This window comes from Trachurus japonicus, chromosome 17 (assembly GCF_045865225.1).
Source record: "Trachurus japonicus isolate A0001 chromosome 17, Traja_1.0".
Classification (NCBI taxonomy): Eukaryota; Metazoa; Chordata; class Actinopteri; order Carangiformes; family Carangidae; genus Trachurus; species Trachurus japonicus.
Genome location: NC_140923.1, coordinates 25884392 through 25909145, shown reverse-complemented (window position 1 = coordinate 25909145; position 24754 = coordinate 25884392). Strand labels below are relative to the sequence as shown.

The 24754-nt window shown below is 44.5% G+C and overlaps 1 protein-coding gene across 1 annotated transcript; it reads left to right on the top strand.

The window, feature by feature from the left end:
- The first annotated feature begins 198 nt into the window (after window positions 1–198).
- Window positions 199–23870, top strand: hs2st1a (heparan sulfate 2-O-sulfotransferase 1a). Its single transcript, XM_085804322.1, has 8 exons — window positions 199–534; window positions 671–841; window positions 18641–18894; window positions 19045–19130; window positions 19357–19495; window positions 19616–19713; window positions 21482–21639; window positions 22968–23870. Exons 2-8 carry the CDS (start codon window positions 718–720, stop codon window positions 23189–23191), a joined length of 1083 nt encoding a protein of 360 aa, XP_085660448.1. The 5' UTR covers window positions 199–534; window positions 671–717; the 3' UTR covers window positions 23192–23870.
- The last annotated feature ends 884 nt before the right edge of the window (window positions 23871–24754 follow it).

Below are 24754 nucleotides of genomic sequence, written 5' to 3'. Positions count from 1 at the left end.
GGACAATTTAGCTCAACGCCCGCTCAATTAAAACATACATGAGTATTATCAACACACATTTACAATATATGATAACGATTAAGACTGCTTTACGTAGATGTTATACTGCTTGAGCTCTGGCATATACCAAGCCTGACTTGTGGTTTCTTCGTCTCTTTTACTGTTGTCATGGTTCCAAAAAGAAGTGCGACATCTGGCGTCCGAGCCGAGGAATGGTTGTTAATCGGGTCCAATCCGGGTTGAACAATGGCTGTCGGCGAATAGAAAGCCTCCGCTGCGTGGTGGACTGGCCGCGCATCCAATGGCCTGACTGGTAGTTCCAGTCTGTCCGTGGCTCGGCGGTGAGCAGCACAGTGGATGGGACAGGACAGCGCTCCATGGGGGACGCAGGCGACAGCGGCTGGTACCACTGCTCTTCCACTCCGGGGGGACAAATCCGCTCCGTGGAGAGATCTGTAGAGCTTTACGGCGCTGCGCTGGTGGGGATTGACTCGATGAATTAACCAAGCCGAGCATGAATACTTCGCATTTGAGGTAACCAGAGGATTTGAAATAGAGTACTTGGAGATATCCTCACACAGAGAGAGAGAGGGGGGCAGAGGGCCATGCACAGACGCTCAGCCGCTTTGTAATCACCGTCGTCGCTGTGTGTGTGTATGTGTGTTTCCAGTGTCTCATCTGAGCATGGACTGACCAAATCCCTCTCTGGATGATTTGATGGGGCTGCTCAGAGTCATGATGCCGCCCAAGTTGCAGCTTCTGGCGCTGCTGGCTTTCGCAGTGGCCATGTTCTTTCTGGAGAACCAGATCCAGAAACTGGAGGAGTCCCGGGGAAAGCTCGGTAAGTTTAAACGGCTCCAGCCCGATTCCATCCCGCCACAGCACCCGCAAATCACCGCAGGCTGTGTCTATGTGTATGTGTATGTGTATGTGTATGTGTATGTGCATGTGTGTGTGTGTGTGTGTGTGTGTGTGTGTGTGTGTGTGTGTGTGTGCGTGTGTGTGAGGTCTCTGTCTGTGGTCACTATAGATGTGTGAAGCCCCATTGTTGTGCATTTGGGTCAACATGATGCTCAGTGATGAGCACTTCATCACACCACACATGCCTCATCATATGGTCCAGACAATGGCACACGGATGTGAAATATTTAAGGAGGTGAAAGCTGTCCTACTGAACTTTGCACGACTGTGGGGAAAAAATGTCGGATTATTCCGAGTGTTTTTAGGATTTTGATAGCTACATTCTGCCTTTCATCCTAATCTGTGCAATGCAGTGTTAGGTGGAGGATGCTGTTGTTTTTCTGCTGGTTATCCTGTGACAGCCAGTGAGTGAGCGTTTGTATACTTAAGGGACAGTCATCTTCTCAATTAAACAATGAACAATTTCGTCTAGAAATGGCAAGAACATTTTTGAAATTGCCCATTACAGTTTCCTTTACCTGGAGGTGACATCTCCAGATGTCTGTCAGACCAGCAGACAAAGTAAAAACTGATATTGATGATATTGTATCAGAAAAATGGCAAATCCTCACCTTTTACAGACTGTGCCAGGAGAGTAGTTCGTGTTTCTACTTAAAATTACTTAATCAATTAACTGGTTATTTAAGAAACTCTAGGTTGATTTTCTCTCCATTGATTACTAGCATTGTTGTTCAGCTCTGGTACACTTGCTTGCAAATGGAGAGAGGAATCAACAGTAATCGTGCTGGGTCAGGGTGGTGGTTCGTGACTCTGACTGTAAAGTGCGATGGTCAGTGAAGAATATTTTGCAGTGCTCACAGAACATCAAAAATATATTCCTCTTTTGTAATTTTCCATATTTTTTGTGCATACATGGGGACACCACCCTGCTGCAAATCCTCTACAGCCCCCTTTACCAAACTCTTTCCTCTGATTGAAACGTGGCCGACACTGTGTTCAAATCTCATTGCTCGCTCCCAACAGGGGCTCAGCCCCAATAAAGATCTGGGACATTGCAGGATTATCTCTCTGGTGCCTTCACTGTGGGGATTTTTTAAGGAAACAGCAGAGCAATGCAGACACCCCGAAGCCAGCCAGTGCACCTCAGGGGTTCTCACACCAGCTCTTGTAAGATTTTACGAGAGGGGATGGTTGGCACTGAAGAGAGGGAAACTGATGGCCCCTTTTCACTGCAGACACTGTGACATGTCGTAGTAGGAAAAGCACAGATGTAATTAATAACACTAACAATTAAATGGAGCAGTTCCAAGGTCTTGGTATTGTTTACTCTGACTCACTCTGGCGACTTCCACAGACACTTAATGGAGCAGAGAAATCATTAGTGTTATTAGTAACACGGTCACCTGTGCTTTTTCAGCTTTCTGCTGTGGCAAGTGAAAACGTCTGCTGTTAAAAACATCTCTAACATTGAAACTGTTGCATGCTTAAAAGGTGCTGCACAACCACCCAGGTGTTATTCTGGCTGATTAGGGTGAAGTTAGGTGTAGATAAGCTGGGAAATACAAGGTCACTCTGATAAGTTGTCCTGTCCTCAGAGGTGCAACAACTTCAGCCCGTACAGAGCTGCAGACAGAGGTCTAATCAGCCAAATGAGGTGAGAACACTCGAGTGCATTGGCGAACCATGACTGTGGAGGCTTTGAGGATAGCCCTCAAGTCACTGCTAACCACTATTGTAATTACTGATCAATGTATTTAGACTTTTTCAGTCAGTTATTTTGTTCAGGAAATGTCAGAAAGCAACTAGCAAAACCATTTCCTGGAACAATCTTGAAATTGCTTTTTTTTTCTGTCGAGAACCTAAAGGGATTCCGTTAGAGGTGTAATAATTGCTTGATTTATTGTAAAGTCAAATGACAGAAAATGAATCAGTAATTATTTTTGATAATTGATTTAAGTGGTTTAGATATTCCAGATTTCTACATCCTCTGATGATTGCTGTTTTCCCTGTGTGAGACTATACTAAACCGATTATTCACTATGAAGTTTACAGTCCCGTCCCGTCCCCCCCCAGTCATCCAGCAGCTACAAGACACATGAAAAAAAGATAACACACACACGCAGAGCAATAAATAACCTAACATTATATAAATATGAAGTTAAAGTGTATAGCCTAACAAATGGCATTGTGCATTTTGATGGCAGCAGGAAAGAAGGACTTCCTGAATCTTTCTGTTCTGCAGGTCAGGGAGATGAGCCTCTGACCTGTGAGAGTTTTGCGTAGAGGGTGTTGGGGGTCACCCAGGATGGCCTTCAGCTTACACCCCATCCTCTACCAGCTCCGCTCCCTCTCCCATCACACAGCTACATTTCTTGATGAGCTTGTCTAGTCTGTTCCTGTCCCTGATGTTGTTACCCCAGCAGACAATGGCAAAGAATGTAACACAACAATGACAGACTGATAGAACATACGCAGCATTACATTACAGATGTCAGAGGACCTGAGTCTTCTCAAAAAGAAGAGCCTGCTTTGTGTCTTTTTGTACACAGCACTTGTGTGTACAGACCAATCCAACCTGTCATCAACGTGTACTCCAAGGTACTTGTATGACTGAACCCACTCAATATCCACCCCGTCCACAGTCACAGGCCACAAGGATCTCTTGGACCTGCCCAAGTTCATAATCATTTCTTTGGTCTTTGATGTATTAAGCAACAAGTTGCTCTTGTTGCACCAGCCCATGAACGCCCCCACCAGGTCCCTGTATTCATCTTCCTGACCCTTCTTCTCACATGCCATGATGTAGTGCTTCTGAACAGGACAAGATTCGGATTTAGATGTAAAATCTGCAGTGAACAGTTTGTGTGAACATTTAAGGAGAAAGCACAGTACCCTGTGGTACTCCCACACTCCTCACCACTGTGTCTGACATGCAGTTCCCCAGCCTCACATACTGTGGCCGCTCTGTAAGATAGTTATAGACCCACAAGATGATAGTTGGATCTACACCCATCTTCCCCAGCTTGCTTTATTATTTACTACACTGAATTGAGGAAACTTGCACATATTCACCAAGGTTACTTAAAATAGTCTGAGTTACAGAATAAATGACTTGGTGGTCAGGCTTCACCACGTTTCATCTGAAATCATTTGTTTCCCCCTGTAACTTTGGCTGTGAAAGAGGAAACATGCTCATATTCACCGAGGTTACTTAAAATAGTCTGAGTTACATAGAATAAATTACTTGGTGGTCAGACTTCACCAGTCCACCATATAAGGGGGGATACGTTTCCTGGCAGGCAGAAAAGACAGTCTGATTAGAAAAGAGGAAACATGCTCATATTCACCAAGGTTACTTAAAATGGTCTGAGTTATACACAGAATAAATGATTTGATGATCAGAACCCTGGAACTTTGAATGGAAAAGAGGAAACAAATCATGTTGATCCAATTGAGGCCAGCAATTACAGCGATCTTGATATCTTGATATATTAAATCATTGATTTTGATAGACAAGCCACTTTGCAAAACCTCGCTGATAAAACTAGACCACTAAAACGATGAATCAAACAATGCAACTGTGCGTAGTTTCCTTTATTTAGATGAAATCAATGGATGCACGTGCACTCCCGCATGGGTAACACTTCCTATCGGGGATAAGCACCTTGGCACCACACCGGCACCAGGCACAAGGTCTTCCAGAGAACAGGGGTCCTACATGTCTGAAGGTTCAGGTTGAAGATGGTACGGAGAGGCATCCAGCTGGGCAGCACAGTCCTTAAGGAGTCTCGGCGAAACGCCATTGGGGCATCAGGGCCAGCCGACTTGCCAGGACGCAGTCTCCTCAGCTATAGTTGCAGCTATGGTTAAATTCATATAACATGGGGATCAAGGGGACAGTAAGAGATCAAAATTGATGTAGATCAATTGTCAGTCAACTAATCAATGAATTATTGAATTAATCCGCTTTGATGGAAATATTGATTAAAAGGGAATTTGTTTGTTTTTTGAGTGATGCCCAATCAGTTGGATCTGCAAACAACATCTCAGCTCTGTCAGGTCAGTCCTTAGTCCTTCATGTTAATAAAACTCTTTGGGTTTTGGAAGGTCAGACCAAACATGGAATTTTAATTTCAACCTTATATTGGCCATCTTTCACAAGCCCTGGCAATGTGCAATAAGCAACAAATTAATTGGTTCTGAAAATGATGGTTAGAAGTTTGAAACCACCGATCCTGTGGCTTACAGATGAGTCGTTGAGAAGACGAGTCAAAGACGAGACTGTGTTGGGGCGACTCCGGGCCAGATAGTGAATAAAATGGTTAACAACACTCATCTTAATTGAATAAGGCCTCCCAGCTGAGTTTTCATATGTTGGAACAATCAGGAGTCCTGTGGGATATATATGACTATATTGGCCTGTCACATGGTTTACTGCTGCTGTAAAAGGGCTATACTTTACACCTAGTGAAAACCCAAACTCTGTTGTGCCCGTGCACACACACACACACACACACACTCTCCCTCCCGATGCTGAAATAGAACCTGAGAGGCCTTTCCCCTGACTGTCCACCACCACGAGAATCTGTTGACTTGGCAAAAGCACTCTGATTGATGACTGGACTGAGCAGACGTCTGTATACTGGAGCTCTGAGTTATGTGCTGCATAGCCAAATAGTTGTGACTGAGGCTTTTCACAGGCAGCAATCTGACAGGCAGCCGCAGAGCCGGTCATATTACCAGGTACGCCTGCTGCAGGTCCGTGTGTGCAACAATAAACCAAGCACCTTAACAACCACAACAAGGACACGCGTTGGCGTCCAAACCTGAATCAAGACACCAAGAAGTTATAGTCAAGAGAAATGCTTTTGGAAGTCGCCTCTCTATATCATGTTCTAACATGTTCACAATCAACACAGTGGCCGCCACCCTCTCCTCGCAGCGTGTGATTCTATTGCCTGGCACCCAGGTTGAATCATTTCCCCCATTAGATGCCCCCCACAGGGAAGACAAGCTGTGATTTGCTTCCAAGCTAATCGTCATCCCAAGGTTTCGCTGAGAAGTCTCCTGCATTACAATCATGCCGTGATGCAGCTGTGTGTCCTGCTGTGGACCTAATCCATTATTCTGACAGTATTTCTCTCCGGCTGCTCACCGGCTCTGCTGCCGGCTGGGTCAACAATAATGCATACTGACTGCAGAGGGATGGATGGATAGACGGAAATATATTTCCTTTAATAAAGAACCACAAACTGGGATACACAGACACTTTCCCTGGTGGGTTTGTTCTGGTGATCCCAGACGCTCGCCATGTAGCACTTCATGCGACTTTTGCTCCGAAATCTGGGACTGACATTCCAGTGTAATGTGTCATTGACGTCAAACACGAGACGGATGTCTGAATTTGATTCAGCACTGATTAGATCTTCTCAAGCAGCCGAGAAAATTTGATCAGTTGGTTAAAAGCAAAGCCAACACAGATGAAGTTTCCCCAACTCATTTGTGTTGAAACGGCACCAGAGGGACTGGACAGAAGAAAATAATTATCATGCCCAACTAGAAACCCAAATTGAGCCCAGTTGAATTTGTGAGCAGCTTCATGCAAGGGATCTAAAATATCCTCAGAAATTTTCTGTGGAATGTGAAGATTACATTGACATTGATTGTTTTTGATGTACAAAGCTTAAGACTTTAGGATGACATCTCATATCGCTTAGGAATAAACGTATTCAACATAACACCATCAGTGCAGGCAGAGTATTTTTAATGAAAGCATACCAGTGCAATCTCTTTCAGTAGCGGTTCGGATTCCTATCCTTTCTGGCTGAAAGCAAGTTCATTACACAGTTGAGCGCATCATTATTTGAGTAACACCTGTGCTTGCTACCTGCTTTCATAGACTCAGGCCACGCTGCTTATTTCCTCAGAGAGAATATTCATAAACACAAAGAAAACCTTAGATTTCATTCCAGGAATCACAGCTGTAGAGCAGCACGTCAGAGCTTCAAAATCGACACAAATCAAAGCCTGTACAATGTAATAATAGCAGCAGGTTGATTCGACATGAGTTATGGTATATTAAGTTATAGCGTAAATAGAAACGTTGCTTATAAACCTGTCACCTTGTGGCCTCTGTAACAGGAGCAAACGGCCTCTTCACCTCTCTGCCCTGCAGGCCATGCCAGGGCTGCGTGTCACACAGCAGGCCACATATTCAGAGACTTTCCCCCCTCCTCCTCCCCGGCATCATCGCCTTTTATCTGCTGGCCATTATTCAGACTGATTAAAGGAATTCAATTTCCATCTGTTGCGTGGTGATATTTAGTTCCAGACACAGGCGGCTCTGTGATGAGCTCTGAAAGAGAAGAGAGACGCTGTTGAATGCAGAAGGAGGAAGAGATGCATGCGGCCATTGTCAAAGTTTTCGCAGAGCTGACGTAAGACTTTAAAGCATTCATTTATCACTGCGGCCCGTTGATCCCAGGCCCTGTGTTTGAATATGATTTTGATTGTCATGCTGGGCACTCGCAGCCTCGAGCCCACCCTCACGCCGCCGCTGCTGAGGGACCTGGGGATCTGGTCAGGAATTTGCTCTTGAAAAAGGACATCGTTCAGGCATCGCTGCTCTGCCCTCGCGCACAGACTCGCATGGACTTTGGACCGCTCTACTCCCTCGTGCCTGTTCACCACCATTACACATCAGTCATCCTGTCGCCGATGAAGACCTTGAGCTGCAATTATGTTTGAAGTTTTACTTAACTGATAATCCAACTGTCTACCTGGTTTCTTTTTTTTTTTACTCCTACACATTTGTCAAGTGCGCTTCAACCGGTGTCTGTGACTCACTCGGAGGGCGGCAGTGCCAAACGGCGGCTTCCTTTTTAAGCTAATTGGCGACATATCCGAAGCACTCGATGCTGACTGAGCCCCCGTTTCTTTCCACAACTCCAGGTACAAATCTCTGGATCTCAAGAATTATAAAACCTCCAGCATTTCTCCTCCACATTGTTGTGTTCCTGCATGCCCTCTCCGTGGACATTGCACTCAGATTCCCTCTGAACTCCCCCTGACACCCCTCATCTCCCTTTTTTAGCTTCCTCAAGGCGTATAAAGGGTGCATGAGTCATTTACTTTCACTCTGCACGTTGGCATCTGCTACCGTGAGCCTCCAGTAGCGCCTATCGCCTGGACCAGCCTGTTCAGTCACTCTCTGAAACATGCCATTTGAGCGGCTAATGGAGGGGAGCCCACTGCGGAGATGGGCGTAGGTGTCAGGGATAGATTTGTTGTGGGAGGCTGGGAGGCAGAGTGCTAATGGTCATACTGGGCTTTCGGCGTATTGTTAGGAGCAGCCTTTGATTCGGACTGAGGAGTTACGACCCCTGGTGTGCACTTTGTCTGACAGGGAATGTGTTCCTGCAAAGTGGCGGACACGGCAGCAACTGGAGCCGAGTCTGCGCTTGCTGCCGCTGCTGTATAGCGGGATGACAGACGGGCTAATCAGGGTCTTATGGACGGTTTCACACCCTGGATGTAATTGGAGGCCGTTCTAGAAGAACACCCTGCTCCAATACCACCCATCACTCCCCTCAGTTGGCCTCTCTCCAAATTTCCCTCCCCACCTCCTCACGCAGACACACTTCGTCGTCGTCCTCCTCCTCCTCCTTACTGTCTCCCCTCTGTCTTCATCTCCTCCCTCGTCACTGTTGGGCAGCGGTGTCGGCTCGCTCAACTCGAAAAATTGGGCTTCGAATATCATGTGGCACCGAAAAACCCTGCAGGCCAGATTATATTGACTGAACTTGCGGGGACAAGTGGAGCTCTGACTGACAAGGGATGAGATATTATTCAGTTGAAGTGAGCAAACTGTCCTGCAGAGATGCTCAGAGTGAACATCGGTCCTGTGTGCTGTGCTGAAGTGACTTTTCAGACATGTGGTTTCACAAATGACTGTTTTTTTTTCTTGCTCCACAGTGTTTTTTTTTTCACCAGAGCTGAAGGATCCTATTGAGAGTCTTTGGGGCTCACACGTTGCCATACAGCCGGAGCCTGATGCTTTTTGACACTTGGTGGAGTGTGTGGTCGTAAACACGTGACAGCAGGTGTCTCATCATAATACCCGCTGCTGTGGGCACCATTCAGCTCCTCCTCTGACAGGAAGAGGCAGCGAGCGGCTGATAAACCTCCGTCACGATAATAACTTTTAACGACGGCACTCTCATCCAGCTCCTTCTGGATCAATAGTTGTAAACAGCGTCTTTATTTGTGTGCACAGTTTCCTTTGTGATATTCAAACATTCTTGTATTTCACTAACCCCACTGGAAGAGCGCCTGAAAGGAGAATATCCGCCGCCGGCTTCGGAAATAAGGTGCTAACAAAGGAGGAGGAAAGGTGGAGGGAGGAGGGGAGGGTGTTAGAGGGAGAAGGAGAAATGAAAGAGATGATTTAATTTTCATTGCGACACAGAAATATTTAAAGCCCTTGCTGGTGAAAATCATAAGCCCCTACAAAAAAAAAAGGAATGAGGAAAGCACGCCTGCAGCATTTTTACAACCAATTTCATCAGAGCACAGAGGGATAAAGGAGGAAGGAAAGATGGTGGAGCGGTGCTGCCCTTCTTCTCCCTCAGCCCCTGGTTCAACTTTGCTCCTATTAGTTGTAGAGTTGGCTTAAAGCTGCCTTTATCTTGTTTTTCCTGTAACATGTCTAACAGCAGGTGCCCTCAGGGACAAAGCCTTAATATGGGGCCAGCTACCGCACTGTTTCCACTCCTCGTCCACTCAGATCTGAGCGACTCTTTTATCCCTGTCTGTTTCCTTTTCTTCCTTCCTGTCCTTTCTCTTGTCTCCATGTCTTTCTTTCTCGGCATGTCTCTCCCCCTTTCCCCTCAGCCTGCTGAATAGTGTGAGCAGTATTGCCAAATTGCCTGAAATTCAACTTGAAGTTCATTAGACAGAATACAAATAAGTACACGACACGGCAAACAGCTGTGTGTGTGTGCGTGCGCGTGTGTGCATGTGTGTGGGTACACCTCATTAATGAAGTATCTGGGTTGCTGAATATTCAGCTCCCACACTCAGACTGTCCCCTGCTGAGTGTGGATCACTAGATTTGTGTGTCTGCATCTCTTTCTGCGGTTGATGTTTTTCTCAGACACACCAACTGCTGCTCCATCAGTAATACTACACCCCAGATTGATCGATAAAGCAGTTTTTTTTTAGATGGACTAGTGTTTGTATTGTCCATGTTCTGCCTCTGACCAACAATAATGTGCCAGTCCACTACACTAGAATAGTATTGATGCTGATTCTGAGCCTAAATGGTGTCATCCAGAATCTATTCACAATAAATTCAGTCTCTTTCTCACTCTAGTTATAACTTAGTATAAATTCAGTAGGGATCAGCTGAACATCGGTATCGGCAGATATTTGCCTCTTTGACTGGAAAAGGAAAACACTGATGGCCTGGTTTTTTTCTCTCTCTTTTTTGGGGGACATGACTCTGCCGAGATCCAAGAGGGCGTGTGCATGTCCAATTAGTTAAAGAGTGTAAATGATGGTTGTGTGGGAGTAATAAAGATTTCTTGTTTTCCTTTACACAAAAGAGGAATAAGTAACCGAGAAAAAGCATCGGTACGTACGAGCATCAGGCATCGGCCAAATTGTTATTTTGAAAATCAGTATTGGTATTGGCCCAGAATTTCACAATCAGTGCATCCCTAAAATTCAATTTTCACTTTGCTCACAATTGCTTTTTTGGGCCGATCAGGTGATATAAATGTACAAATCTATGATGATCTAAACTAAAGCTATTCCGATATGATATATTTCCATTTTTCTAACTGTGAAACTAGACTGAGTATTTAATTTATTTTAGGACCATGTGGCATTTTCTCTTCTATTGAACCGTTGGTACAGAACAGGCGGAGAAGAAACAAGGTGTGAGTGAGGGATATGATCCATACCAGATGTGATCCAATCATTCAGCTAGATTTCCATATCATTTATTTTATGCACTATTTGCTATATTTTTTATTATTTTATTCGTGTACTCACTTGAAGACATCTGTCAGATTTCACGCAGCTCCCTCTCTATCCACAAAAGATGTTATTTACACATTTATCAACTTTCTCATCTGGGTTACGTTGTCTGGTAAAAGAGATCAAACTGAAACTGATGTGTTTTTACTGTACAGCCTCATGTGGTCTTCACACAGAGGAATGATCCAAAGAAATGGCCCACTGTGAAGTTTGCAAATTTACCAAAATAAGAGCGTGGCCACAACTCCACATCGCCCAAAGCCCTGAGTTTAGGTGCTGTATTGACATCTGGCATGCGGAGAGTAAAGTGGGGCTTGTTCAGTATACACAGTACAACATCCTCGCTGGGTGGATGGCCTGCAGAAGCTAAATATAATGAGATGGAAGAAGGGAAGCAGAAAATGAGGAGATGAAAGACTCGGCAGATAAGCCGGCACAGATGATAAGAGGTGATAACAAGTTGCACTGGTCTGGTTGCAGAGATGGTCGCTCTCGCTCTTCGTTCTTGTACATTTCTGTGTGTGGGACAGATCCTCTGCGGTGTTCACCTGTCCCTCCCACTCATCATTAAACCTATGAATAGCTGTCGTCTGCTCTGTTTAATAGAGTGTGGAGTTTTCCCTGGACTCCCATATATGCATTATTAATTATCTGTTACAGGGCCGAGAGACGGAGAGGGAGAGGGAGAGGGAGCATCACGTATCTGGGTTGTAGCTCGCGGAGTGGATCTGCGCTGTTATAAAAACACTGTTTGTTGTTATATTAGGAGACGAGGGCTCAAAACCGAGATGTATTTCAGTGTTGAGTCTACATGCGTTCAGCTGCTCTTCCACACACTCACTCACAGTTTTGACTGGCATGTTTGTGAGGCTGTGGCTGAAGCGTTTAGCAGTGACAGAGATTTTCCTGCTGTGGTTTTTTCCCCTTCCCCTCCAACAAACGCGTTGAATCGCTCTCCTCTTTCTTGACGAGAGTTACCCAGACATGTTCTCCTCGCTTTGAAGCGCAAACGCCACAGAAAATGTTGGCTAATTCCCACCGCTTAGTCATTGACAATCTGTGCCAACATGAGATCCGTTCCAATCAATCCCCCCTCCTCCATCCCCTCCCCTCCGCAACCTGTCAGACCTGCCTTTTACTTAACAAGGCAGGGGAATGATGGGATCTGCCATCTGTGTAAATTGCTCCATAATCTCATCCGACTGGCTGTTTCTGACGAAGCCGACCAAACACGGCCCCCTTTACTCTTTCTGTTTTCCCAGACATTATTGGCTCACCTGTCAGACAGCACCACCAGCTTCGATCGCGCAAAAGATGTATTAGGGGGAAAAAGTGGCAGGTTGAACCATGATGATTATCATCTCCATCTATCCAGGAATTGTTATCATTAGTGTAGAAACACGGTTCGCATTCAGGCTAGGAATTATGCATGGGCCACAGGTGGCTGCAGCTCATTTAATGTAGCCTTGACTTTAGTTGAACAGCTTGTATTTAATCTATAGTTCATGAACTCCAAAGAGCAAAACACGCACCAACCTCCAGCTTCTTCTCCAAAAAAAGAAAAACTTTTAACTGTTAAATTTCTGGTGTTAATGTCCTCCTTCTCAATAACATTCAGTGTATTCAATGGCACATTTATGATCTGAGCACTGCCATGGTTTTGTCTTTTCTTCGTATCTGAGGAATGCTTTGTCGGCACCCTCTGACAAAAACACGCTTGTTTTCAACATGTTATTTTGTCGCGAGGGAAAAATATAATCTCCAGGGTTTTCAGGAGACGTGACCTTTACAGGGATTGTTTGTGCTGAAGTAAACCTGGTGAGGGGGCTCACAATCAGTCTGTCTGGGGGGGGGGACGGACTGCCCTCCCCGGAGCTCCCAGTGTTGAGGGAGGAAATCCGGCTCGTGACCTTAACAGCGTGCCACCTCCTCACCCACCCCTGTGTTTTTTCTCTCTGCACCTCATAGTAAAAGCAGTGCTGCCATGAAAGTCATAACAATGAAAAAAAAAAACTCCTCGGCTTGTATTTATGGATCCTTGCAAAGCAGCAGTGCCAAGTCCAGGACAGGAAATATCACATCACTGTGAAATGTCTTATTTATTAGGGTCTGCAATGTAGCCAGACATTTTATTTTCACTGCTTCACCTCGCTGGGTGTATCTGTTGATCTGAATTTTAATAATAGGAGGCTTTCTGCTGCTATATTTCAATCTGACTTTGATACATTGTGTGGCATCATTTCTGGCATTCCCAATCGGACATCCTTCCTTTTGTGATAAATCTAGTCGATTGAACACAAAGGAATTCCTCACATCTTCCCGTAAACAAGATGTTTTGAGTGTTTCTCTGCCTCTTTGTCAGTAAGAGACGTTTATTCAGCAACCAGAAGAGCCCCACAAGTTAGTTTCCCTGATTTAATAGCAGACTAGCTAAAGCTCTAACAGTTATTTTTTATTATTGATGAATCCATCTATAATTAGTAGTTTCATCTATTTTTTTTTTTTTTTTTGGGGGGGGGGGGGGGTGATAACAAAATGCCCATTACAATTTTTGAAAATCCAAATCGATGTCTCCAAACTGATTTTGTCCATCAGTCCAAATCACAAATAATATCAGTTTAAAAGCTGCATTTTTTTCTCGCTACATTTGCGAAGCTAGAACCAGTCATATAACATTTTTGTTTGTTTGATTAAACAAAGCATACAATGACTTACACACCAATCAGTTCAATTCAATTCTTGACTCAGTGTCAAGCTACCTGCATGTACCTGGTGTCAAGACCGTCAGTCTTGTATTTTTTATTGGGGCAGTATTACCAATCCAATACCCCGGATCAGTACTGGCACAGACACTGACCTTATAAAGTGGATTGAATGTCGGCTACGATGTGATAAATCTGCATCAAGTACAGTTTCTCTGACAGTGTCATTATAAAATTGAGTGTTTTCACTACCAGTTACATCCATTCAGTCAGGGCAGGCGTAGCTATCTGACGCAGACTGAGGCGTGTACACACCAGACGGAGGACCAGAGGTTGTCAGTTGATAAGAGTCCTGCAGCCAACTTCTAACCTGGGCCTCCCAGCAGGTTAATCCTGCCCCGCCCCAGCTCTTGTAAATCAGATTGTTTGGTCACATTTTCATCGCTCTATGTCTCAGTCAGGCCCGGCTGGTCCTTGTAAACCCCTCTCTCTTCTTCTCACCCTCGACTCCCCCCCCACCACCACCACCCCCAGCTGTACTGTGGAGGAGGACAAACCAGTGAATGAAACCTTTCATTGAGCGTCAATGTCGCACTTGTGTGTCAAACCAAAGCTGGGGGGGGGGGAAAATGCCCCAGCTCTGGCAATTACTCCCCTTTCAAAAAAAAAAAATAAAGCCCACCTAAACAATTGCACTTTGGATCAAACATGTTTCCGTCTTTCGGTGTAAATGTGAAATGCGTAAAAAGCTCCAATGCTGCATGAAAGTGTTGGTGTCTATTGAAAAGTTTAAGGGTGGTTAGTGTGTGTGTGTGTGTGGATGCGTACGTCTCTTCTTCCTGTCGCACCGAACTTGTTTGAAAGCTCTGAAGGCGTTTTGAAAGTGCTGAACACCTTCACAATCACTTAATGAAAGCGCTCTGGTTTATCTGTCTCCTTCTTAGTTCTCTGCAGCTGCCAGCAGCACTAAGACGCCGCACAACACTTTCCGCTCACAGCAGGTTTCATATTCCTTGTCATCACTTAAATAACAATGGTAATGCCGGGTGTGCTCTGTTTAGTCAGGGCCCGAATCTCCCCGTCAGCCCGACTTTACTTCTCTTCCCCCTGGTAATCCACTCTTCTGCTAAAACAGTTCCGAAGGCTGAATTAGAATAATTAGAAATTCGGAAGTGTTAGAGTTTATCCAAATGTTCATGAGTGCTGCAGTGGTGACATAACTGTCCCCCTGGAAACCTGGCACTGCAAAACAGCAGCGTGCGTCCAAGTCTATATAGAGCGAAGAGGGAGAAACGGCAGGAGCAGCAGCAGACTAACTCGATTTTTATACAGCAGCAACCTAGATCCCCTCCCTGTCATCCTTCATTGATTTTGCAATCCAGCGGCATCCAAGCAGAACCATACAAGCCGTACACCTCAGTCTGCCGCTGATAGCCAATCTCTATTACCCACCTAGCCCAAGGCTTTGGTTGGAGGGGCGAACCCTCTCGAGGGGGGAGCAGAGAGAGGGAAAGAGCTCCTACTGGCGGATCGCAAAGATGATGGATTTATGAGCTGCTTGGAGAAAGGATCATCTCCTCTAGCCCACTTTTATTATCCCATCAGATCTGACGTGATAGCAATAATACATGACGGCCCGTCACATTTTGCCGATCCAGCAGCGCACATGAATGATGATTTCAAATGCTTGCGTCTAATCAGCTGCAAAATTGCTTCAGTAAATATGTTCAACTAGACAGTGCTTCGTCTCCATCCTGTCCCTCACTTTGAATGAAACTCAGAGTAATAGGCTTGTAGTCTCCACAATGTTTAAGACCCGTGTTGGCTTCACGGTTCATAATTAGCTTTTAATGCACAGAGAGGGCTTGAGGGGAGGAAACTGATGGAAATGTGGAATGAAAAGAGACCTGCTGTGTGGCCATAGTAATTCAGGCTTTTGTTCTCTAATTAAATGACCTCATAAGGGAGCGCTAAGCTTAAGTTTATGTGTGTGGCGTGCTCTGATATGGAGGTTTGTGCCAAGTGTGTTCAGTCTCGCAATGAATAGGGCGTCTCCTACAAAGCCTAAGAAGCCCTCTCCGTGCCCGCTTTGCCTCCTTGTTGGTTGTTGGAAATTTGGCACAAAACACCATGTCTTTAACAAGTGGTTACTGGGCCCCTTCGCATAGTTCAGGACATTGTTGTTAGGGACACGGTAGCTGCCGGTCTTTTCTCACTCTCCCACCTCTTTGGGGGAAAAAAAAACAAACTGAAAGACTGGCAGCTTTCAGTGCAAGCTGGTCTGCACAAAAGATGACATTACTGCGTTTATGTATAGTGGAGCAAAAAGAAAGCTTACATGATCTTGTTTGGCCCTGAGGATGTCAGCATAAAAACTGCTGCTGAAGTCTTTAGCAACAGCTTTCAGCATCAAGTCAATCAATCAAAACATTTTCTTACTCACCCCTGCGGTATCTTGCCACGCAGCTAATTTTAGTTTTGTTTATCCATGTTATTAATGATAGATCTGCAGTTTCACTTGAGGTGTCCAGAGTGATAAAATCATACATTTTATAACACTCAACTGCAACATTTCTTTGGAGAAACGTCACCATCCTCACTGGACGAACCACAGACCCCTCTGTCTGTCGACAGTTCACATTAGGACTGTTTCTTCAATGGAAAGTGGTTCCAGTGAAAACTGTTGACAGCGAGCAGCAGGGACACTGAGAGACTTGCTGCTGAATATTTTAAAGGTTATATCTCAGCAGTATGAGCACTGCCGAAAACAATTTTGATTCACCTGCCTTGTGTTGAGGGGGTGACAGGAATCTCAAAACACAAGCAAACCACTGAAGGGAGTGAAGGGGTACTGTGTTCATTTGTTTGGTATTTGCCCTCTATTACTACATGTAATATCACATTTTCATGATTAAACTTGCATTTTTGGAGGTGTAATGGGGAATTGTTTTGTTTTTTTTTAGCATTAAAGACATTCACTGAAAAAGCACTACAAATTCTAGCACTAAAAACACTCACTGATATATCTTGCATGTAAAATGAACACTGCTCTGGCAGATGTCTCTGTCTCTGACCACTCTCAGGCTGATTTAGGGCCTTTTAGTCTGACATGTAGCACCAGGTGTAGGTAGCACATAGTCTTCAAGGCACCTCATGTTTACGACTTGCATTGTCACGAGTTGTGCTCCGGCTCTATTTTTCGAATGTCACAGCCGTCCTCCGTCCTCCCTCTCGCCGGACGCTCGCTCCACCACAAAAATAAGCCTGAAAGGACATCCGAGCCCGGGCGATAAAGTTCCAGCATAGCAACTGTTATCGCTGTTGTTGTTGGCTGATGGCGTGCTTCGGGTGGATGCGTGAATGAATGTCTCCATTACAGTTGTTCTGCATGCTGACAGCCCCCCCTCACCCATTACGGCCACCTGGCACGTCTCCACGCTCACCAGTTGCGAGCGTGCGGAAGCGGCATGGGGCTCCGTCCGTAACCAGATCCAGCTTTGATGAGTGGAACATTAACAGCTGCTCAGGAGGGTGTAAGAGAGGGGGCAGTGAGAGAAGTCCTCTCTCTCTCTTCTCTCTCTCTCTCTCTGTGTGTGTGTCTGTGTTCGCACTAATGAAAGAGAGGGCGGCAGAATCGTAGGTGACATCTTAATTGGCCTTTTGGTGCCAGATGCCGGCCTCTGAAGCCCAGCAGGCCGGTCCAGGCTGTAACAGTGTCTCAGTGGCCAGGCTGGGCTTTAGGAGCCCGCTGGCTCTGCTGGGAGCTCCCACGGGTATTAGGTGCTCTCTCTCTCTCTCACTCTCACTCTCACTCTCACACACACACACACGCCTTTTTCTCTTTCCATCCTTCCTGCCGAGCGCTTTGGGGCATTGTCAACACCAGTCAATCTGAGGCGAATTCAGATGAAGAAAAGCCAGAGGGCGACAAAGGCCAGGGCTTCTTTGTGTTGAATCTTTTCACACTGAGGCACTGAGGTCTGGCTTTTCTGCACTGTTCATGCCATGTTTGGATTGAGACCCCCGCCTTCCTGCCAACCTCCACGTTCCTCATTTTTACTGTACTGACATCCTCTTAGCGATCAAATACCTGCCTCACTGTCTAACTACCAAAGCTCAAACCCCTCAGCCCGCCACCTCTCGCTCTTCACCTTTTCACCCCCGACGTGTAATTCTTTTCCCACTAGCACAGAAAACCTGGTGAGATTAGAAACCATCCCACACTGTTACTGTGCAAAAAACAACATAGTACGCCAACATTTCACCCTGCAGTTGAATAAGGAGAGGGAAACCAAAGGTTGGGGGCTTTCATTAAAGTTGAATCTGATTAGTGAACGAGATGTGGTACCTCAGCGTGAAATAGGCTGCTCACAAAATGATTATCTAATATTCCTGTTTGACATTATTCTTGATCCTTGGTGTGAAGCAGGAAAAGAGTTTTAGCTTTATGCTCTCCAAAAGAGATGAAATTGAAATCCATTTTTAATGAAGTTACAATTGAGACTCTCGCACAGCGGTGTCGCCCCTGACAAGGACAGGATGATATTTTAAGGTGTAAGTGGCTCGGGTTTAAATTTAAGTCTTAATTTGTAGCAGCGACTTTTCAAATATTCATCAGCTGAGTGTTAGTGATCGTAGTTATTAGACATTGACCAGGTTATGTAAGAAAAGACCTTGGGATGTGAGAGTTGGTTGTGTTCCTGCTATGAAAACCATCGTAACACCCAAGAGTATGGCTCATCGTGTCTTTCTTTTTAGCATAACTGGATTGCAATACTGAATTTATGTTTTTTTATAGCTTTTTATAGAGATGTTGTCTTTTCACCTATTCTGTTCAGAGAGGAACGTTGAGCTTCAGAGCAGCACTCTTTGAGTTGGGTGGAGTTCCTTCATACAATCATAGTCTTGCAGCTCACTCTTCTTTCGCTGTATGTCCCAAACTCACCTGGATTTGATTTTTTTTTTTTCCCCTCCAGAACGAGCCATTGCCAGACACGAGGTACGAGAGATCGAGCAGCGACACACGCAGGACGGCCTGCGGGAACGGGACTCGTCGGCTTCGTCGCTGTCCAACGGCGAAGACGACGTGGTCATAATCTACAACCGCGTGCCCAAGACGGCCAGCACCTCCTTCACCAACATCGCCTACGACCTGTGCGGGAAGAACCACTATCACGTCCTGCACATCAACACCACCAAGAACAACCCGGTCATGTCCATACAGGACCAGGTGAGAGCGACGGCTGACACTCACAGGCTTCTTACATCAATTCCCCCTTTTTTCATTTGTCGTGTGTGTTAACTCCATAATAACAAACTGTGCATACCAATGAGAACATGTCAACCAGTTTGATAACAGTTGTGATTTTGGTTTGTTCAGGTGCGGTTTGTAAAGAATGTGACTGAATGGAGGGAAATGAAACCTGCTTTCTACCATGGACATGTCTCCTTCCTGGACTTCACCAAGTAAAGACATATTTATTAGCCGTCTTTTTAATGACAACACTGCTACTACCACTTTATTCACCCTGCTGAGGCTTTGTGCACTTGACTCCACCTTGTGGTCACTGAATGCTCTTCACTCCTCACACAGTTGTAATGATCGCCAGGCAACAATGCTGATGCTGAAAGCTGTTATTTTTATGAATGATGGATTTGTTTTCTAACCCAACAAATTTGTCATTTATCTCAGGTTTGGAGTGAAGAGGAAGCCAATTTACATCAATGTGATCCGGGACCCAATTGAGAGGCTGGTGTCCTATTATTACTTTTTACGTTTTGGGGATGACTACCGGCCCGGCCTGAGACGCAGGAAACAAGGAGACAAGAAGGTTACAGTCCCCAAATGATCATATTCTTTTGTTTACATATGTCAGTTTGGGTCTGTCTGAAAACAAGGCAATATTGATTACAGCAAACAAAACCCCAGATGCTTATTGTTTGTGTTTCAGACATTTGACGAATGTGTATCAGCCGGTGGCTCAGACTGTGCCCCAGAGAAGCTTTGGCTCCAGATCCCCTTTTTCTGTGGTCACTACTCTGAATGCTGGTAAGTACTGAGACATCTGACACAACAGCTCATCAGCCTTGTCTGCTGGATTCGTGCACTGATGTTTGAATTAAACAAGAAGCACTGATTTAGCAGATTCATACTTGTGTTTCCTGTTGTCTAGTCTGCCAATTGCCATTGTCATACAGTCATGTGAAAAAAATAAGGCCACCCTATGAAATCCTTTGTGTGTGTTTTTTTTTAAACATATTTGGACACCTGGATATTTAATATCAATTTGACCCCAAGAACTAAAATTGTTCCAATTTCCAATTTTTGGCAAAGAATGAGTTAGGACACCCCAACATTTATTTCCACTTAAAATGGCATGATCTGAACATTGTTACTCAGCTTTTTGAAGGAGGCTTGCCTGATTTAAACCTCAGACATTTAGTTTGGTGTGCTCCTGACTGTTGAAGTGAGAGTGAACCCCATGGTGAGATAGAAAGAGCTGTCTGAGGCTTTCAGGAAGAAGAATAGCAGCTTATGAGTCTGGTAATATACTTAAAAAGATCTCAAAACTATTTGAAATCAGCCATTTCACTGTCCAGAAAATTGAGGACATTCAAAACAAGTGCCAACATGGTCTAGGTCTGGCCGTCGTTGTTTGGACAGATGAGTCTAAAACTGAACTATTTGGACACCAGAACAGAGGACCAAACCAAATTGGGTTTCCTAATGTTTTCACATGACCGTATATTTTTGCATGCGTTTAATACTCCCTAGCATAAGGTGAATCCTAAACTGACCAATGCTGAGTTGAACAGTCACCAACAAATGCTATATTTACTTACCCAGATGTTAAAGGAAATTATATATCATGATATATTTTTTTAAAAACATTTATTTCTTGTGAAGACAGTGATTGTGCGAGGGGTTTAGTACCATAGAAGAAGCAGAAAAGTTGGTTAAGTATTTACAGAGAGCTAGGTTCACACATCAGTTCCGGTCTTTTAATGGGATTTGCTGACAATAACATCTATATCACCTCCCCTCACCTTTGACGGTTCAAACAGTTCAGGAGGAGCGCGGTGTCAGTTTTGTTTTTTGTGCCACATTAAGCCTCATAGCCCCTTTCTATCACTTCTGCTACACTCATCTTCTCAAGGTTTCTAGTGGCTCTCTCAGCCTTGATCTGCTCTCTCTTCATGATGATCTGTATCAATCTCTCGCTCTCTGCCTCCACTCATCCCTCTCACACTCCTTAATCTCACCTTGACTCTACCCTCTATCTTTTAACCATCTGCTCCCCTGAAGCAGAATACTGACTGGAGAGCTGAGGGTCTGGGTCTAGGATTTAGTTCACTGTCGAGCACCAGCACTATATCAAAGTAATGGAAAGCACCTTGGAAACATTAAATAAATACTGAAGACACGAGGTGGAGCTGCTGCCAGTCCTCTGATGCTTTGCCAAAAACTTACTTTATAGATTTAAACAATCTCCTTCCTCCATTATTATTTAATTTCCTGATCAGAGTAACACCTGCCACTACTTTTAATCTCTCCATACCTTCCTGCCTCTCTGCTTTGTCCTCTGCTCCTCCTGCTGCCTCAACCCTCTCTGGACTCAGTTCATAATTCACATCTCACTCAATTATTCTTCCTGTCTCTGCATCTTCCTCTGCTACTCCTCCGTCGCCCTGGTCCTCCTTGTCACAATGCATACCATCTATTTCTGGTCTTTTCAAGTGTTGCAAACATTTAACATTCAGCAGGATACAAAGACACTGACAGACAACCACATACAATGATCATGGTCTCTGTGCAGGAACGTAGGCAGCCAGTGGGCTCTGGAGCAGGCCAAGTACAACCTGGTCAACGAGTACATGCTGGTCGGAGTAACCGAGGAGCTGGAGGACTTTGTCATGATGCTGGAGGCAGCGCTGCCACGTTTCTTCAGAGGAGCCACTGAGCTGTACAAGACAGGTGCCATGGTTACTAAATACAACCATTTACTATAATAGCCCTATGTACTCCTATATGTTCTGCTCCCCTCTCTAGTGTTTTACTATACTGTACTGTCCAGCAATATGCAGCCATGCTTCTCTCTGCTTTAGATATTAGATCCAGTGCAGTCTCAGTAAGTAATGGATAGAAAAGAATGACCTGTATGAGCGAGAGCCGTCACACAGACAGAAAAGAAGGATTTAATCTGACAATTATGTACCTACATAATGTTGAGTGGCAGAACAGCCCATATGCCTGAATTAATCAGGGATGTTTTTAATGAATGTGAAGACTGAGTCTCTGTTTCAGTCAAGTAGTAGTAGTAGTCAAATCTAATCTTTGTATTTCACACATCCCATAGACTTGATGCTATAAATTGACACATTATTTGCTGTATTGTAGAGAACTGTAAGAAGATTGATACCACTCCAGTATCTGTGTGGCAGCTAGAAAGCGAGAGTCAGGAGACGGTTATCTGAGCTCAGCTCGGCTTATCGTAGCTTTGCTTGGCATAAAAGCTGGAAACAGTGAAACGGCTCTGGTAACAAAATCCACATGCCAACACATCTGAAGCTCACTGATGAACATCTTGCATTTTGTTTTTTTTTTATTTCCAAAAGGATCATGTGTGGGATTTCTTTGCCAGGTGTGGTATATACTCAGCTGGTTGCTTGGCAACTGCACAGCAGTAACAAAGCTTAAGTAACTTCACTTTACCAAGAAGCAGTGTAGCAAATAACGCTCTGTAAACCCTACCTGATGTTTTCACATTTTGGTTTTTATTCAGATTAAGGGAAAAATGTATAACGTATGAATTAGTGAGCCTTAGAGATGCTGGTACATGGATTATTCTAGCTTTGGACAGAGCCAGGCCAGATGTTACTCTGATGTCTTTATGGTGGGTGATGATCACTCTTCATATCAAATTGGTATCTTTGGAAATATACACTTTGATATACAAACAGTATGGGCGAGAAAAATTCAGTTTTCGCCGAACATTTACATTTTACATTGTTGATCCAACATTTCATATTATGAAGACGTAATAATTACAGTTATTTACTGTGAAGGGCTCATATTGTGAAGAGTCAACTTGAGGTCAGCTGTGACCTGTGGAGAAGAAGAGTCTATAACAAGTGCTTAATTACTTCTGAAAACTATTAACAAAAATAGCTACTCACGCAAAATTAAATTGTAATTCTGTCTCCAGTAATATTAGACCTCTTTTATCACGTGTGTGTAGATGCATGAATATTTACAACATGTATCATCCAGACACCTTTAATCCCCTTCTCCTGTTGTCACAGGGAAGAAATCCCACCTGAGGAAGACCAGCGAGAAGAAGCCGCCCACAAAGGAGTCCATTGCCAAGCTGCAGCAGTCGGCCATCTGGAAGATGGAAAACGAGTTCTATGAGTTTGCGCTGGAGCAGTTCCAGTTCGTCAGGGCACACGCTGTCAGGGAAAAGGACGGAGAACTCTACCTGCTGGCACAAAACTTCTTCTATGAGAAAATCTACCCCAAGAACTGAGCATTAAGAGACAAATGTCAATAGGAGAGTTTGGAGTGTCATGGAGAAGGACGGACACTTTGTACAGGCTCCGATGTGCAGTCTGAGACTAAAAAGAGAAGGAAAGTGAAGGCGAATGTAATGGAGTTCTGCTGACTGTGCGGCTGGTTTGTACGACTGATTGAGAGCGTCATGTGGAGCTGCAGAACGATCTGCCTCTGACACAGCGATCAGACCGGTGACAGCTCTGTTATTCACATCTGTGCCAGCCAACTGGACGACGACCTCGCGTCTCCTCAGCAGGTCACCGTCCCAGCAGCTCCCGGCCCTCCGCTCCTTCTCACCTTCATGTCAAAGGTCGTCTGCTGGGACGTGGTCGTGGGGGGGGGGGGCGTCCTCTGCAACAGCTGATCAGACGTGGACTCCTGATCAGCTTCACTGCTTCTCTGATCCAGACGAGACATTTTCATTGGCTCTGTACTGTTTGGTTGTGTTTAGTTGTGTTTTAACTCTTTACTATGGTTGTCTTTTGTATGTAAAGACAGTGACATTTTTCATGGTGAAACGACATCTCCATGCCTCACCACCACTACTAACTTAAAGAGATTTTAATTGTAAGGAACTGACTACTGTGCTGTATTATTGGACTTGAATGAGAACTTCTGAGGTTTTTATGAAATAAAAATCCTGTGACCATGGAGTACTACTACTTACTTGGGCAAGTGCGGATGTTTTATACTGTACTTGATGTGTTTTGTTGAATGACTCTCGTTAATGTGCAGCTCTGCCCAGAGCCTTTTCCTGGGTGATGAAGGAGGCTTTTCCTCATGATATTATTGGATTGTGTAAAAACACCAAGGTGAAGATGCTGCTGTTGTAAATATTTACTACCTTTCCAGGCCATTTCATTTCAAAGCAGATTGGTTACAGTACAGTGTTAATTTTTTTTTTTTCTTCAACAATGGGCATTTTGTCAGTTTTTAAATTTCTTTCAATTTTTATCACACTTTTTGCTTGCCTTTTATTTTGTGATATATGTTCTTTTTAATTGTGGAGCTACATAAACATGATTGTCCACTGCTATGCCTCTCTGCTGCCCAAAGGACTGGTCTGAGATTTTGGGAAACATGTTTCTTTGCTTCCTGGCCAAGAGTTAAATGAGAAGATCGATACCACCACCTGCCAGTCTATTACATATAAGGCTGCAGCGACATAAACATCCTCTCATCTAACTCTCAGCTGGGAATGTGTCAAATTCTTCTTTTAAATCCCTGCTGTTTTCTTTGTAGTTGTCAGCATAAATGATGTTAGAGAGGTTGGTAATAACTTTGCTTATTAGCTTGTCAAGTTTTCAACTCTTTTCTTGACGATGAACTTATTTGATTTCGAATGGCCTTCTATCGCCCTGTTGAACTTCTCGTCTTGTCTTGATACATTGTTAACCGAGAGTTCGAAAATCCGCCCCACACTTATCAAGACCTTTACAATCACACCACAGCTTCTGAAATATTTACATACACAGATGAATCATTTTTATCTGAGGACATACTTTATGGTACCGCTCAGTTTATATATGTGTGCCTT